General features: G+C 41.5%; 1 protein-coding gene across 1 annotated transcript; it reads left to right on the top strand.

The window, feature by feature from the left end:
- Nucleotides 1–9634: 9634 nt before the first annotated feature.
- LOC311090430 (general transcription factor II-I repeat domain-containing protein 2-like) lies at nucleotides 9635–11470 on the top strand (the record flags this gene model as incomplete). The annotated part of the gene is made up of 1 exon (XM_084125684.1): nucleotides 9635–11470. One exon carries the CDS (start codon nucleotides 9635–9637, stop codon nucleotides 11468–11470), a length of 1836 nt encoding a protein of 611 aa, XP_083981810.1.
- Between the last annotated feature and the right edge of the window lie 7301 nt (nucleotides 11471–18771).

Here is an 18771-nt window from a genome sequence, read left to right as displayed (position 1 = left end):
TCATCGAATTCATAAGATTAAGTTAACTCAACAATCAACTTTCCACATCGAGCCCAGGCCGTTTACCTTCAGAATCAGGAATCAGAAGTACCGTACTGTAGGCTACTGTCCTCGCTTATGAAATCAGTCAGACGTCGGCCGCGGGAGTGGAAGGGGATCGAGCGGGATTCTTTATTGGTGTCGATTTTCAGTCTCTTTTTAATGATAGGCCTTACGCATCTGTCAATCATCCCCGCTTGCTATTTGGGGAATGAACCCAGCGCTATGATTGGACGACAAACTCTTCTTCTTTTGCTGTTGCTTGATTTGAGGACAGCGCGTGCACAAAGGCGTCACCAGGTTTTTGCGTAGTTTAGAGTGACAAATCGTACCAGCGTACTTTGAAGTCAAAATGCGTATCCGCTACGCAAAATGCGTACAGGTTGGCAGGTCTGCTATTGTATGCAATGATGTCACGAAACCCGCATCCTCGGGACGCTCTGAAATGCTGACATGGCTTAATGCATTAGACTGATAATAAATGACATTATCAAGCTCAGTAAACACCATACTAATAATGCATACTACAGAAAAGCAGATGACAATGTGTTTAAGACAGTGGTATTAAAAGACCAAACTCAGGAAACACCATACAAATAAAGCGTACAGAAAAGCAATTGAGCACAGAATATGAAGGTGAGGTGGTGTCAGCTGGAGAGCTCCATCTTACCTGCCCCCTGGAGAGTACTTAATAGCTCCCGCTCAAACACTGACATGGCCGTCCCTCTCTTCTTCCTCATCTGGGGCCTGAAATCAGAGGTGGAAGGGCATGCCTCCTTCAGGTCTCCCACCACCTCTGTGAGAGGTTGAGTGGATGCAGCCAGCGGGGTAGGTGCAGGTGGGAGGTGGTTGCAGCCGACGGGGTAGGTGCAGGTGGGGGGGGGGAGGTGCAGCCGATGGGGTAGGTGCAGGTGGGGAGGTAGGTGTAGCCGACGGGGTAGGTGCAGCCGACGGGGTAGGTGCAGGTGGGGAGGTAGGTGCAGCCGACGGAGGTAGGTGCAGGTGGGGAGGTAGGTGCAGGTGGTGGGGTAGGTGCAGCCGACGGGGTAGGTAGGTGCAGCCGACGGAGGTAGGTGCAGGTGGGGAGGTAGGTGCAGTTGGGGAGGTAGGTGCAGGTGCGAGGTAGGTGCAGGTGGAGGGGGTGGGGGCTGACCACTCCCATGTAGAACACGGCACAGCATATTAAAAAGGACATCTTAATGGACTCGGGGTAGGGGTAGGTGGTGCAGCCAATGAGGTAGGTGCAGGTGTGTGGGTGGGGGGATGGAACGTGGTCCTCAAACTTTCCTTCCTAACGTATGCATTCCTTTTAGTTTATACTGCTTTTTTATACAGACCTCCATTATCTGTGTTCTGCTTCGCCATCGTCCCATGAGCCTGACCTGTGGACACGGAAAGAGAAAACTCAGAAGACAGAGATGTTAAATATCCAGGAAGATCCTGGCTCTGTGTCGGGTCTGGCAGCGGCAGAGCTGGACAGTAACAAAGTTCATTTATTTCCATAATTCCATTCAAAACGTTAAACTTCCATGATTATAGATTCAGGGCCCACAACTTAAACGATTTCAAGTATTTAGTTGTTTATTTGTACATAATTTGGGCTTCCAGCTCATAAAACCCACGAAAACAGGATTTCAAAAAATTTGAATATTACATGAAATCACACAGTAATTACACAGTGATACCATGGTCACTGAACCAGGGTTTGGTTCTTTTGGCAGTGTGGGCAGGTGCAAATCCACTAAACGCAGCCGTCTACCAGGATATTTCTAGAGCACTTCATGCTTCCTTGATTTTCCAGCAGGATTTGCACCTGACCACACTGCCAAAAGAACCAAAACCTGGTTCAGTGACCATGGTATCACTGTACAAAAAAAAAGCACATCACAAAATTTCAAAAACTAGAAATATAAAAATTAGCCAATTCCAAATATTAATGAATACAATAATAGTATATAAACTAATTGTAATATATATATATATATATATATATATATATATATATATATATATATATATATATATATATATATATATATATATATATATATATAAGGGCTGGGAATCGATTAAAAAAAATAAAATAATTAATTGCACAATTTGCTGTAATTCATTGCAATTAATTGCATTTTCCCCAAGCTTGTAATCATAGATATTTAAACTTAGAATCACCTAATTAAATTAAACAGGAAAACATAGCCCTATTAAAATAATATTAATCATCAATATATCAATATATTATTCTTTTTCAATAATAAATCAACAATCAAGTAAACTGATTTTTTTTTTTTTTTACTAATTATCAAAATAAAATATAGTCCTACAAAGCTATTATTACCAGAGCATGTGATCAGAGCAGGTCATTTTCCATTGTTGCCCAGCATGACTATACGAGCTCAGCAAACAGAAGTCTACTACTAAGAAATTTCACGTTATTTGAGCGGACTTTGCTTTTCCAGTGCGTGATTGGTCCATGATTGGAGTGTTTGGGCCGTTATCGACAGAGCAGAACGCGCAGCGCAAACACATGGAACATTGAGCAGAGAGCGCAGCAGCGCACCGACACACACACACGGAACGGAGAGCGCACACACACGCACACGGAGCGGAAAAGACCCGCTCATGAAAGCATCGCGAGAATGAAACCTGATCGATCGCCGAACAAGGAGGGGCGGGACGGCATTTTCAATAGCAGCAGCAACAGGAAATCATTAAAACGAGGCAAAAAAAAAAGTGCTGCGTCAATTGCGTTAATTTTTTTTAACGCGTTAAACATCACAGCATGAACATTCTCTAAACTATCTCCTTTTCTGTTCCACAGAAGAAAATCAGTCAAATGGACTTGAAAAAACACAATGACAATTTTGGGTGAACTACTTCATTAAAACGTGAAAAAGCTGCATTTTCTCGAATATACACCCCCAAAGCACAAAGAGCATAACAACAGATATGACATTTTTATTACACCTTTGTTTTAATGCTTACACTCTAGTTTTCTCAATGGAGAGATTAGTGCCCTTGATTTCATAAAACGCAGTATATGTGGAAAGCTTGTTAACCCTCTGAGGTCGACAAACGCGCGGGCGCGTTTTGCTGGATTTTCTCCACATTGTAGCACTATAAACTTAAATTTCTTCGTCATTTATGGTCATACAGAAAAAAGAAATATAAAAAAAGAATCTGTGATATTTCTACTTTTGTATGTGTCCACTTACAATCAAATCAAAACATTGTGCTTTTGTAAAATAAAGAAAATAGACAGGGTGTGCGTTCTGCCTCTCCGTCGCGGTTAACTTTTTTTTCTTGATCACGTCTATAAACTGAAACAAAACAAATATTCTCTGTTTAAGTAATTTGTATAAAACCAACAAGATGTCCAGCTTCTCAAACACTTCCTAATTATTTTTTAATTTACCACGCCTACTCGCGCAAAAGATATTCACATGCAAATCTCCACATGGAACGCGATCGCGCTCATTACCTCAACAACAAAACACTTCACTTCTCGTCGAGTTTGAAAGACGTGCCTGAGCTTACATTGGATTTACATCAGAAGAAGAAGAACCCGATTTGAAGACAAGAAAGATAAGGTAAGAAATTATATACTTACATATTAGTTTGCTATTGTTGCATAAATTTCACATTGCAGTTTAACTGTTGCTAGATATATGGTGAATATTATAATATTTAGACCCGTGTTTACTGTTACTGTGTTTGTGGATATCTGCTCAAACGTAGATATGTATATGGTAACCATAATGTTTTATATTTGAGCGCGATCGCGTTTGAATGTATCATATTTTGGATCGTGATCGCGTTTGAATGTATCATATTTTGGATCGTGATCGCGTTTGAATGTATCATATTTTGCAGCGCGATCGCGTTTGAATGTATCATATTTTGGATCGTGATCATGTTTGAATGTATCATATTTTATCCAGCACTGCGCATAGCTTATGCCTACAAGGCACAACAAACCTGGTGTTCACTGTTCATTATATTATATATTGTTGGAAACATTTGTGTGTGTGTGTGTGTGTGTATTCTGTGAATTTTAAAAAGCAATTTTAACCAGAAAAATCTAAAATTTATTCCCAAAATCGTGCAGGCCTTTCTCTTGATGTCAGTATGTTCACTTTTTTTTTTCAGGGCCCAGATGCCACTGAGGACTTCAGTGAACATGAACATGGTAAAGTGAAAATCAAACACCTTGGAAATGAAAGGTATGTACAATGTTTTTAGGAATGGCACAAAGGTCTCTGTCTTTGGATCATTGTTTTCAATAAGTGCTTTTTTGGCATTTGCTGTGTGTATCTTTGGACTATGTTGTGTTGTAAATAAATCCAAACAATTTAAAAGCCATTCTTTTTTTTAAATCTCCTCATTTACAGTATTGTGCAAGGTTGCTCAGAATGACAGGGCCTGATAGCTCCTAATAGGGCCGTTAGGGGAGGGTCTTTGTCTTTCTCAGGTGAGAAAAGCTTACATATTAATGAGCTCTCGCATAAGGCTTTTTCACACAAAACACGTCGTAAAATTTTTAAATCAATATATTGTCTTATCTGAATGAGCAATCAGGGTGATTTTCACATAGTTTTAGAGCAAATATTCTAGGCTACGTGATACAATTTTCAAAAGTCTTGTGAAGAAATAATCAGTATGGGTTTCATGGCCTTATTTCAGTGAGAATTTTTTTTTGTATTTTCACAAACCACGCATAAATGTCATTATCTCAAAACTACAAACTTTTACATACATGCTGTTGATATATTATTGTAGCAGAGTTTGTGCTGAATACAGTGTAATTAGACTTTAGCCATGAAAATGTCACAAGTAACAGAAATAACCAGAAATGTCAGAGCATGTCAGAACACCTCCAGGGCCCAGAAAACAGCTCAGACCTCAGAGGGTTAAATCTCAAGTCTTACTCTTTGTGTTCCCTGCATCCACTTCTGCCACATGATGAAAACAGTGCAGAGAAAATCACAAGCTTTCAACACTCGAGAGCCTCTTATCTTCAAGATAGGCAAATCCTACAGTATATCCTTACAAATGTAGCTCCAATTAAACAAAATGTCTTTTGTCTTTCGTTATCCCTGATGTTAGGCTGTCAGACAAAGCTGATACTATTAACAATTCAGAGATTATATATATAGATAAAGCATCTCTAATATTATACTTTATATTATATAATTAAAATGAAAATGAATTAATATTATATACTAATATTTGCTATTTGTAAAAATTCATATAGCTGACAATCTATTAACATTTTAAAAATGAATTGTTTAATTTAGTTAAATAATTAAGTAATACGCATGCATTTTGTTCCTCCTAAAATATTTTCTTTAATTAATGTTATAATACATTACATAATTGAATATTATAAAACAACACTGATGTATGCCTGGAATGCTCCAAACATTTGCATAATTCGCAGCTCTTGTGGCCCAGCGGCCCGCAAGGAGTCTCGACCCACCTGCATGAAGGAGTTGAAATGCTGGTCCTTCTTCTGCCAGGATTTGATGAGCTCTAGGGCGAAGGGCTGGTTACTGCAGAAAGTGCCCACTGCTTGCTTGATCTTAGGGCTGCAACAAACGATTATTTTGATAATCGATTAATCGTCGATTATTTCGCCGACTAATCAGTAAGTTTGGAACGATTATTCAGCTTTTTCAATTAGTTAAAACACTGAGTTATACATATTCTAACTATAATATAAAAAAAGAAAATCACTTCAGCTTTTGAAATGGTTGTTTTAGTGAACTTTGAGCCAACTAAACAGGTCATTCTCTTTAAGTTTTCAGATTTCTGTCCAACTCAAATCACACACAAATGCTCTCTAAGCATTGGTTAAATATTCTGTTCTCTTTCAATAGAAAAAAATCAACAAAAATGAATCAGCTGCATTACAGAAAAACTTAATCTGCAAACAATTATTATAAGTTGACATGAGTTAAGTTGATATTATAAAACTGACATGACAATTGAGCTAACAGAGACATTCTCATTCACCTTTTAATTTACAGTATGAAAAAGTAACTGACATGATATTCTTCATAACATCTCCTTTTGTAAGTCTTCATGAATATGGAACAAAATACAGGCAAGTGATAAGACCTATTTTTTACAGTCTATGGATAAGACTGTAATACCTAATAGTGTTACAACAATAAAAACAGCCCTGACTCCTAAGCTCGATCAAGCTTTATTCTATGCAAAAATAAATCATCACATTACTGTAATTATATTATTATTGTTCATATTATTGCTATTATTAGTAGTATCGCATTCTCTAATAAAGAGATTTACTGCTAGATATTTAGCTACAGCTGGAGAACATTCACCTCTCACCGGCTCGTTGTGCTTTTACATGCATGTTGTGCTCCCGTGAAAAGCAAATTCCGCCTTGCATGTATTGCACACGACAGCATTTTTGGTTTGAAGTTTTGTGAAACTTTCACACACTGCTAGTTCGGATTCGTTTGCACTCCGTCATAATTCGTGCTGTGTTTTCTTCTACTGCAATAGCATTTGTAACGGCTGCATTACACTATAGCGCTACAGCGCCGTATCGGTCAAATCGCGATATTGCAGGCCCTTACATTAGGTCACATGGGATCAAACGACTACCCGACAAGATATTTTGTCAACAATTTTTTATTGTCAACTTTGACGACAATGTCGACTAATCGTTTCAGCCCTACTTGATCTTCTCCTCCTCTCCAGCACTGAACTAGAAAACAGCAAGCAGGAGGATTTGTGGGTGGGAGTCTTATCACACAGAGAAGACCAACTACGACGGCCAGAGAATACAAGCAAAACACGAGGCCTTACCCAAGACAGCAACTCATCTCCTATGTGGTCGATGAAAGACGACTCATTCCTCTTGCGTATCGCTGTCATTTGATCCGCTATCCTCACTGAAATTTAAAAGAGCAGATGCCATGATGAGACACGTGGTGATTTATCTGAAGAAAATGTATCGGAAGATGACGTACTGTGCAATTGGGATGATTTCCTCCAGGTTGCTGCATATGTTTTTGATGTCAGCAAGGGGCAGTATGTTTTCTCGGGCGAGCTTCAGGTAGAAAACACTGCCTAGGACCTTCAGCATGCGTGCATGGGCTCGCTCCGTGTAGAAGAGTTCTGAGAGCATCAGAGGGTTACTTCAAAATGCTTAAACAGCACAATGACTACTGTACCAAAACATCACTCTAACAGAATACTTTGTGCATATTAAACCTACAGATCTAAAGTGCACCTGCCTGATTCACGTAGTGAAACACGAACAAGATCGTACCATTAATGACTTGTCTCTTGATCTCTTGAACTCACGTCAAGGCCCACAACGGAAGAAAATGAATAGCTGGAAGGTCAGGAAGCAGACTGGCTAAACCGACCATCTGCCAGCTGTCTCACGTCACCAAGGTCAGATAAATCCCATCACAGACCTTTTCACCTAACTATCATCATATAGAGACTGTGTCTGTTCCCCGAAATAGGACGTACAAAAAACTCCTAAACCCATTCAAGGGTAAAAATTTGATTGATGTTCAACAAATAAAAAACAGCTATAATACAGATAAATGATAAAGCTTGGGTTACTGAATATTAGATCCCTTTCTTCAAAAGCACTCATTGTTAATGATATGATTACACTAGATAAACTAGATGTGCTGTGTTTGACAGAAACTTGGATAAAACCAGACAATTACATTACTTTAAATGAGACCACCCCGCAAGATTACTGTTATAAACACGAGGCTCATTTAAAAGGCAAAGGGGGAGGTGTTGCTGTAATTTAGTATTACTCCGAAGTCTAGTTTCAAATATAATTCCTTTGAAGAGTTGGTGCTTAATGTAACAATATATAGTGTAAATGATAAATCACGTTTAACATTTGTGCTGGCTACTGTCTACAGGCCACCATACAGACTTTATCAAAGAATTTGCTGATTTTCTATCAGAGTTGGTATTGGCTGCAGATAAAGTCCAAACTGTTAGTGATTTTAATATACATGTAGATAATGAAAAAGATGCATTGGGATTGGCATTTAAAGACATTCTTAACTCTACTGGAGTTAGACAACAGGTGTCAGGACCTACTCTAGATCTAATATTATCACAGGGAATCAATGTTGATGCCGTTGAAATTCTGCAGCAGAGCGATGACATCTCAGATCATTATCTAGTCTCGTGTAAACTTCATTTAGCCAAGGCTACAAAGCCAACTCCGTGTTACAAATATGTTAGACCTATCACTTCTGTCACTAAAGATTGCTTTATTAATAATCTTCCCTAACTTTTGACCTGTACTGTATATGTATGTGTATATATACAGTATATATACACTCACCTAAAGGATTATTAGGAACACCTGTTCAATTTCTCAATGCAATTATCTAATCAACCAATCACATGGGGTGGTCCTGGTCAAGACAATCTCCTGAACTCCAAACTGAATGTCAGAATGGGAAAGAAAGGTGATTTAAGCAATTTTGAGCGTGGCATGGTTGTTGGTGCCAGACGGGCCGGTCTGAGTATTTCACAATCTGCTCAGTTACTGGGATTTTCATGCACAACCATTTCTAGGGTTTACAAAGAATGGTGTGAAAAGGGAAAAACATCCAGTATGCGGCAGTCCTGTGGGCGAAAATGCCTTGTTGATGCTAGAGGTCAGAGGAGAATGGGCCTACTGATTCAAGCTGATAGAAGAGCAACTTTGACTGAAATAACCACCAGTTACAACCGTGGTATGCAGCAAAACATTTGTGAAGCCACAACCTTGAGGCGGATGGGCTACAACAGCCGAAGACCCCACCGGGTACCACTCATCTCCACTACAAATAGGAAAAAGAGGCTACAATTTGCACGAGCTCACCAAAATTGGACAGTTGAAGACTGGAAAAATGTTGCCTGGTCTGATGAGTCTCGATTTCTGTTGAGACATTCAGATGGTAGAGTCAGAATTTGGCGTAAACAGAATGAGAACATGGATCCATCATGCCTTGTTACCACTGTGCAGGCTGGTGGTGGTGGTGTAATGGTGTGGGGGATGTTTTCTTGGCACACTTTAGGCCCCTTAGTGCCAATTGGCCATCGTTTAAATGCCACGGCCTACCTGAGCATTGTTTCTGACCATGTCCATCCCTTTATGACCACCACGTACCCATCCTCTGATGGCTACTTCCAGCAGGATAATGCACCATGTCACAAAGCTCGAATCATTTCAAATTGGTTTCTTGAACATGACAATTCACGATGAGTTCACTGTACTAAAATGGCCCCCACAGTCACCAGATCTCAACCCAATAGAGCAGTGGTCTCAAACTCGCGGCCCGTGGGCCAAATGAGGCCCGCGTGATGATATTTTGTGGCCCCCTATTTGACATCAAAGTTTAATGTTAGTGCGGCCCGCGCATTGTTCTGAAACGCACTTTTTTTTTGCTGAGTCGTTGCGTGCGGCGCGTTTTTTTTAATCACTTATGGGCTACCATAGATAGTCTCGTGACAGCTTCCCGGGGCGTTTGTTGTCAATAGTTGTCATAGCCAACCGCGAACGGAAAATATATGCCAACACCCAGTTCCAGTCATGTCTCTCTCAAAACGTGCCGTCAAGAGAAAGGTTGCCGACGAGCACAGGCAATTTCAGGAAAAGTGGGAGACGGAATATTTTTTTGTCAAGCACAGGGGCACCCCTACGTGTCTCATATGCACAGAGAAAGTTGCGGTGTACAAGGAATACAACATCAGACGTCATTACTCAACTAGACATGCTGAGGAGTATATAAAATACCAGGGAGATGAGAGAAAGAACCGGGTCGCCAATCTTAAAAAATGTCTATTGAGGCAACAAGATTTATTCAAGAAAGCAAAGAAAGAGAATGAAGCAGCAGTCAAAGCTAGCTACATGGTGAGTGAAATGATTGCGAAGGCCGGTAAGCCGTTCAAGGATGGCGAGTTCATCAAAAAGTGCATTTTACTAGCTGCAAGTAAAGTCTGTCCAGAAAAGAAGGGTCAGTTTAGCAACATCAGCCTTTCAGCTAACACAGTGGCAGAGCGCATTTCTGACCTGTCAGAAAACATATATGATCAACTGCGTGAGAAAGCCAAACGTTTTTGTGCATACTCAGTCGCTCTTGATGAGAGCACAGATAACACTGACACCGCGCAGCTCGCAGTATATGTCCGTGGTGTTGACAACAATTTTGAAGTGATCGAGGAGTTACTCGCTGTGATTCCAATGCATGGTCAGACCACCGCTCAGGAGATATTCCGCCAGCTGTGTGGTGCTATTGAGGATGCAGGTTTACCATGGAAGAGTTTTGCTGGAATAACGACCGACGGAGCGCCATCAATGACAGGAAGGAAAAATGGACTGGTGGCACTTGTTCAAAGAAAATTGGAAGAGGAGAATGTGGAGGAGGCCATTGCTCTGCACTGCATTATCCATCAGCAGGCCCTTTGCAGCAAATGCCTGAGGTTTGACAATGTGATGTCTGTTGTTGTGAAATGCATCAACCATATCAGATCTAGGGGCTTAAAGCACCGGCAGTTCCGTGCCTTTTTGGACGAAATAGAGTCAGAATATGAGGATGTGCTCTACTTCACAGAGGTATGTTGGCTCAGTAGGGGAAACGTCTTGAAGAGGTTTTTTGAGTTGAGAGCAGAAGTGAAAGCCTTCATGGAGAAGGATGGGATGGCTGTTCCTGTGTTAAGTGATCCCAAATGGCTCATGGACTTAGCTTTTCTTGTTGACATCACACAGGAGCTGAATGTACTGAACAAAAAGTTACAAGGCCAGGGGCAGCTTGTGAGTGCTGCCTATGACAATGTGAGGGCATTCTCCACAAAACTTGTGTTATGGAAAGCCCAGCTCTCTCAGACAAACCTCTGCCATTTTCCAGCATGCAAGGCACTCATGGATGTAGGCACACCATTCATTGGTGAGAAGTATGCTGATGCCATTATGAAGCTACAGGAGGAATTTGATCGCAGGTTTGCAGACTTCAAGACGCACAGAGCCACTTTTCAAATTTTTGCTGACCCCTTCTCCTTCGAAGTGCAAGATGCTACTCCTGCACTTCAAATGGAGCTCATTGACCTGCAGTGCAATTCTGAACTCAAAGCCAAGTTCAGGGAGGTGAATGGAAATGCTGACAAGCTTGGACATTTTTTGAGAGAATTGCCACCCACCTTCCCTGAGCTCTCCATGATGTTCAAGCGGACCATGTGCCTTTTTGGGAGCACATATCTATGTGAAAAGCTCTTCTCCACCATGAACTTCAATAAGTCAAAGTACAGGTCCAGACTTACTGATGAGCATCTTCAAGCCACACTGAGGGTTTCAACGGTTTCCTCCCTCAAGCCAAATGTGTCTCAGCTGTGTGAGAGGAAGCGCTGCCAGGTCTCTGGCAGCAAGGAGTAGGCAAGAGAAGCCTATGTTCTGAAGAACCGTTCATGTTCAGAAGGACAGCTCATGAAGAACCGTTCATGTTCAGAAGGACAGCTCATGAAGAACCGTTCATGTTCAGAAGGACAGCTCATGAAGAACCGTTCATGTTCAGAAGGACAGCTCATGAAGAACCTTTCATGTTCAGAAGGACAGCTCATGAAGAACCTTTCATGTTCAGAAGGACAGCTCATGAAGAACCTTTCATGTTCAGAAGGACAGCTCATGAAGAACTGTTCATGTTCAGAAAGGAATGTTCAAATTCAGAGGAACAGTTTATGTTCAAAAGAAACATTCATGTTGAAGAACAGTTAATAATAAAGATTGAGAAGATTGGATCAGCTGTGCTCCTTTTTTTTTTGGAAAACTTGATGCGGCCCAGCCTGACCCAGACTCTACCTCCAGCGGCCCCGGGTAAGTTGAGTTTGAGACCCCTGCAATAGAGCATCTTTGGGATGTGGTGGAATGGGAGCTTCGTGCCCTGGATGTGCATCCCACAAATCCCCATCAACTGCAAGATGCTATCCTATCAATATGGGCCAACATTTCTAAAGAATGCTTTCAGCACCTTGTTGAATCAATGCCACATAGAATTAAGGCAGTTCTGAAGGCGAAAGGGGGTCAAACACAGTATTAGTATGGTGTTCCTAATAATCCTTTAGGGGAGTGTATTTCATCCAGTATCATAAAACTATAGCTAAAATTCCTGTTAAATTCTAAAAGCATTTTGTTCAGGAACAGACTCATGCACACTTTACACATACAAACTTTTTAGGCCTTTAGTTTACACATATCAACTTTTTTTAGGGCCTTTACACATATAAATTTTTTTTAGGGCCTTTACACATTCACTTTTTTTTAGGCCTTTACACATTCACTTTTTTTACATGCACACCTGCAAACACCGTTTTTAAATGACACAAATAAAGCACAAATAAAGCACTTTTCTGTCTGAGTCATATGTAGGTCACGTGCACACTATAATGTTCGCACCGTCTATGGTTCGCACCCCTACACACAAGCACTGTTCCCACAGTAACCATTCCTCCAGCTCACGCTGCGATTGCAATAAATGTACTGTAGGTCGCGTGCCCACTATGAAGTGCGCACCACAAGCACTGTTCCAACTTCCCACAGTTTCAAGTTTTCGTAAAAAAAGTTAAATACCTTGGAGGCATTCTTCTTCGCGTGAGTGTGATTGATTGTTGTTGTCGATTGATTTAATAAATCAGATTTATTCTTCCTAGCAACCGATTCTAAAGATTTATACTCTGTGTCACGACTGGATCCATTTATTTAGTCTGAACTTTATTTCTTTATGGGTGATGTGATTGTGTTGACAAATGAATTCGGCTACAGCAGGCCACGGTTTGTGTAAAAAAAAAAAATCTTAAAGAGGAGTCGATTCCCTTAATGGAATCGATTTCAAAGGACTCTCAATTCCCAACGCCTCAGAATCGATTCTTTTTGGAATCGATTCCCAGCCCTAGAGAATTTACCAAAGCCCGCCTTGAGAGCATTGAGAGTGACTAGAGAGACGAGTAGTAGACGAGAGTATTCAGATTATAGATAAATACATAGATATAGATAGATAGATAGACTAGATATATAGATAGACAGACAGACAGATCGATCGATAGATATAGTTAGAGATGGGCGACTAAAACGCACTCACTTCCCTACAGCACAAGCTTTCCAATGCAGTTTCCATGGGACGGCACCGCCCACACAAGCACCTGCCAAACACAGCGACAGACACGCGACGGCTACGTTTGCAACAACATTTCACCGGAGGAAGAGATAAACGCTTAGAAACGCCCATATAGCTAGCATGATGCCTTCTATTTCTAGATGACAAAGACAAAGTTTACCAGTACTACGACACTATGACAAAGGTTACCGGTACTTATCTGAACTAACGTCATGATCACTGCCACTATATATAAAGAAAACGTTGATTTTTCACTCGGTGCTATTCAATGACAGTAAAAAAAAAAAAAAAAAAAAAAATATATATATATGTCGTTATTGTGCACTGCTGCTCGTAGACTAGCTCCAGTGCTCATTGCTGCGTTGCTAAATGATAGCAACTCACCAGGACACTTCACCAACTCTCCACTCATTCTCCTGGGACCATGCATTTAATTGGCTTTGACGGCCATCAGTTCTTGGCAATTCCTCATTAGCCCTCTCACGTCTGGCAGGATTTGAAATTATACGGCTGCGGGCCATCATACATGTTGGCTCTTGCCACCTCTTCCTCATCCCAGTCAGTTGCCATAGTTCTAATACTAGGCTGAGGCTCCTTTCCTCCACTTCTCCCCAACGTGACGTCATCACCGAATTGCGTAAAAAAAAAAAAAAAAAGTTAATACCAAAAACATAAAAAACTGGTCTTTAAGACCATTTTTGAGACATTTTAAAAATGATATACATATCTTGAGTGATTTATGTACCCATTAATCGACAGTGGTGGTTAATCTGCAACATGGGCTTTAACATCTCTGTCTTCTGAGTTTTCTGTTCCTGTGTCCACAGGTCAGGATCACAGGACGAGGGCGAAGCAGAACCCAAATGATGGACGTCCGTATAAAAAGTCAGTATAAACTAAAAGGAACGCATACGTTAGGAAGGAAAGGAACTAATACAGATTTCCAGGTTCACGGGACGAGGGCGAAGCAGAACCCAGATGATGGACGTCCGTATAAAAAGTCAGTATAAACTAAAAGGAACGCATACGTTAGGAAGGAAAGGAACTAATACAGATTCCAGGCTCACAGGACGAGGGCGAAGCAGAACCCAGATGATGGACGTCCGTATAAAAAGTCAGTATAAACTAAAAGGAATGCATACATTAGGAAGGAAAGGAACTAATACAGATTCCAGGCTCACGGGACGAGGGCGAAGCAGAACCCAAATGATGGACGTCCGTATAAAAAGTCAGTATAAACTAAAAGGAATGCATACATTAGGAAGGAAAGGAACTAATACAGATTCCAGGCTCACGGGACGAGGGCGAAGCAGAACCCAGATGATGGACGTCCGTATAAAAAGTCAGTATAAACTAAAAGGAACGCATACGTTAGGAAGGAAAGGAACTAATACAGATTTCCAGGTTCACGGGACGAGGGCGAAGCAGAACCCAAATGATGGACGTCCGTATAAAAAGTCAGTATAAACTAAAAGGAACGCATACATTAGGAAGGAAAGGAACTAATACAGATTCCAGGCTCACGGGACGAGGGCGAAGCAGAACCCAGATGATGTACGTCCGTATAAAAAGTCAGTATAAACTAAAAGGAACGCATACGTTAGGAAGGAAAGGAACTAATACAGATTTCCAGGTTCACGGGACGAGGGCGAAGCAGAACCCAGATGATGGACGTCCGTATAAAAAGTCAGTATAAACTAAAAGGAATGCATACGTTAGGAAGGAAAGGAACTAATACAGATTCCAGGTTCACGGGACGAGGGCGAAGCAGAACCCAGATGATGGACGTCCGTATAAAAAGTCAGTATAAACTAAAAGGAACGCATACGTTAGGAAGGAAAGGAACTAATACAGATTCCAGGTTCACGGGACGAGGGCGAAGCAGAACCCAAATGATGGACGTCCGTATAAAAAGTCAGTATAAACTAAAAGGAACGCATACGTTAGGAAGGAAAGGAACTAATACAGATTTCCAGGCTCACAGGACGAGGGCGAAGCAGAACCCAAATGATGGACGTCCGTATAAAAAGTCAGTATAAACTAAAAGGAACGCATACGTTAGGAAGGAAAGGAACTAATACAGATTCCAGGATCACAGGACGAGGGCGAAGCAGAACCCAGATGATGGACGTCCGTATAAAAAGTCAGTATAAACTAAAAGGAACGCATACATTAGGAAGGAAAGGAACTAATACAGATTCCAGGCTCACGGGACGAGGGCGAAGCAGAACCCAGATGATGTACGTCCGTATAAAAAGTCAGTATAAACTAAAAGGAACGCATACGTTAGGAAGGAAAGGAACTAATACAGATTTCCAGGATCACAGGACGAGGGCGAAGCAGAACCCAAATGATGGACGTCTGTATAAAAAGTCAGTATAAACTAAAAGGAACGCATACATTAGGAAGGAAAGGAACTAATACAGATTCCAGGTTCACGGGACGAGGGCGAAGCAGAACCCAAATGATGGACGTCCGTATAAAAAGTCAGTATAAACTAAAAGGAACGCATACATTAGGAAGGAAAGGAACTAATGCAGATTCCAGGATCACAGGACGAGGGCGAAGCAGAACCCAAATGATGGACGTCCGTATAAAAAGTCAGTATAAACTAAAAGGAACGCATACATTAGGAAGGAAAGGAACTAATGCAGATTCCAGGATCACAGGACGAGGGCGAAGCAGAACCCAGATGATGGACGTCCGTATAAAAAGTCAGTATAAACTAAAAGGAACGCATACGTTAGGAAGGAAAGGAACTAATACAGATTCCAGGCTCACGGGACGAGGGCGAAGCAGAACCCAGATGATGGACGTCCGTATAAAAAGTCAGTATAAACTAAAAGGAATGCATACGTTAGGAAGGAAAGGAACTAATACAGATTCCAGGCTCACGGGACGAGGGCGAAGCAGAACCCAGATGATGTACGTCCGTATAAAAAGTCAGTATAAACTAAAAGGAACGCATACATTAGGAAGGAAAGGAACTAATGCAGATTCCAGGATCACAGGACGAGGGCGAAGCAGAACCCAAATGATGGACGTCCGTATAAAAAGTCAGTATAAACTAAAAGGAACGCATACGTTAGGAAGGAAAGGAACTAATACAGATTCCAGGCTCACGGGACGAGGGCGAAGCAGAACCCAGATGATGGACGTCCGTATAAAAAGTCAGTATAAACTAAAAGGAACGCATACGTTAGGAAGGAAAGGAACTAATACAGATTCCAGGCTCACGGGACGAGGGCGAAGCAGAACCCAGATGATGGACGTCCGTATAAAAAGTCAGTATAAACTAAAAGGAATGCATACGTTAGGAAGGAAAGGAACTAATACAGATTCCAGGCTCACGGGACGAGGGCGAAGCAGAACCCAGATGATGGACGTCCGTATAAAAAGTCAGTATAAACTAAAAGGAACGCATACGTTAGGAAGGAAAGGAACTAATACAGATTCCAGGCTCACAGGACGAGGGCGAAGCAGAACCCAAATGATGGACGTCCGTATAAAAAGTCAGTATAAACTAAAAGGAACGCATACATTAGGAAGGAAAGGAACTAATGCAGATTCCAGGATCACAGGACGAGGGCGAAGCAGAACCCAAATGATGGACGTCCGTATAAAAAGTCAGTATAAACTAAAAGGAACGCATACGTTAGGAAGGAAAGGAACTAATGCAGATTCCAGGATCACAGGACGAGGGCGAAGCAGAACCCAAATGATGGACGTCCGTATAAAAAGTCAGTATAAACTAAAAGGAACGCATACGTTAGGAAGGAAAGGAACTAATACAGATTCCAGGCTCACGGGACGAGGGCGAAGCAGAACCCAGATGATGGACGTCCGTATAAAAAGTCAGTATAAACTAAAAGGAATGCATACGTTAGGAAGGAAAGGAACTAATGCAGATTCCAGGCTCACAGGACGAGGGCGAAGCAGAACCCAGATGATGGACGTCCGTATAAAAAGTCAGTATAAACTAAAAGGAACGCATACATTAGGAAGGAAAGGAACTAATACAGATTTCCAGGTTCACGGGACGAGGGCGAAGCAGAACCCAAATGATGGACGTCCGTATAAAAAGTCAGTATAAACTAAAAGGAACGCATACGTTAGGAAGGAAAGGAACTAATACAGATTTCCAGGATCACGGGACGAGGGCGAAGCAGAACCCAGATGATGGACGTCCGTATAAAAAGTCAGTATAAACTAAAAGGAACGCATACGTTAGGAAGGAAAGGAACTAATACAGATTTCCAGGTTCACGGGACGAGGGCGAAGCAGAACCCAAATGATGGACGTCCGTATAAAAAGTCAGTATAAACTAAAAGGAACGCATACGTTAGGAAGGAAAGGAACTAATACAGATTCCAGGTTCACGGGACGAGGGCGAAGCAGAACCCAAATGATGGACGTCCGTATAAAAAGTCAGTATAAACTAAAAGGAACGCATACATTAGGAAGGAAAGGAACTAATACAGATTTCCAGGTTCACGGGACGAGGGCGAAGCAGAACCCAGATGATGGACGTCCGTATAAAAAGTCAGTATAAACTAAAAGGAACGCATACGTTAGGAAGGAAAGGAACTAATACAGATTTCCAGGTTCACGGGACGAGGGCGAAGCAGAACCCAGATGATGGACGTCCGTATAAAAAGTCAGTATAAACTAAAAGGAACGCATACGTTAGGAAGGAAAGGAACTAATACAGATTTCCAGGTTCACGGGACGAGGGCGAAGCAGAACCCAAATGATGGACGTCCGTATAAAAAGTCAGTATAAACTAAAAGGAACGCATACGTTAGGAAGGAAAGGAACTAATACAGATTTCCAGGTTCACGGGACGAGGGCGAAGCAGAACCCAGATGATGGACGTCCGTATAAAAAGTCAGTATAAACTAAAAGGAACGCATACGTTAGGAAGGAAAGGAACTAATACAGATTTCCAGGTTCACGGGACGAGGGCGAAGCAGAACCCAAATGATGGACGTCCGTATAAAAAGTCAGTATAAACTAAAAGGAACGCATACGTTAGGAAGGAAAGGAACTAATACAGATTTCCAGGTTCACGGGACGAGGGCGAAGCAGAACCCAAATGATGGACGTCCGTATAAAAAGTCAGTATAAACTAAAAGGAACGCATACGTTAGGAAGGAAAGGAACTAATACAGATTTCCAGGTTCACGGGACGAGGGCGAAGCAGAACCCAAATGATGGACGTCCGTATAAAAAGTCAGTATAAACTAAAAGGAACGCATACGTTAGGAAGGAAAGGAACTAATACAGATTTCCAGGCTCACAGGACGAGGGCGAAGCAGAACCCAAATGATGGACGTCCGTATAAAAAGTCAGTATAAACTAAAAGGAACGCATACGTTAGGAAGGAAAGGAACTAATACAGATTTCCAGGTTCACGGGACGAGGGCGAAGCAGAACCCAAATGATGGACGTCCGTATAAAAAGTCAGTATAAACTAAAAGGAACGCATACATTAGGAAGGAAAGGAACTAATACAGATTTCCAGGTTCACGGGACGAGGGCGAAGCAGAACCCAGATGATGGACGT

The sequence above is a fragment of the Abramis brama genome, assembly GCF_963993115.1.
Source record: "Abramis brama genome assembly, chromosome: 10".
NCBI classification, from domain to species: Eukaryota; Metazoa; Chordata; class Actinopteri; order Cypriniformes; family Leuciscidae; genus Abramis; species Abramis brama.
This window is presented reverse-complemented; position numbering and strand designations above follow the sequence as displayed.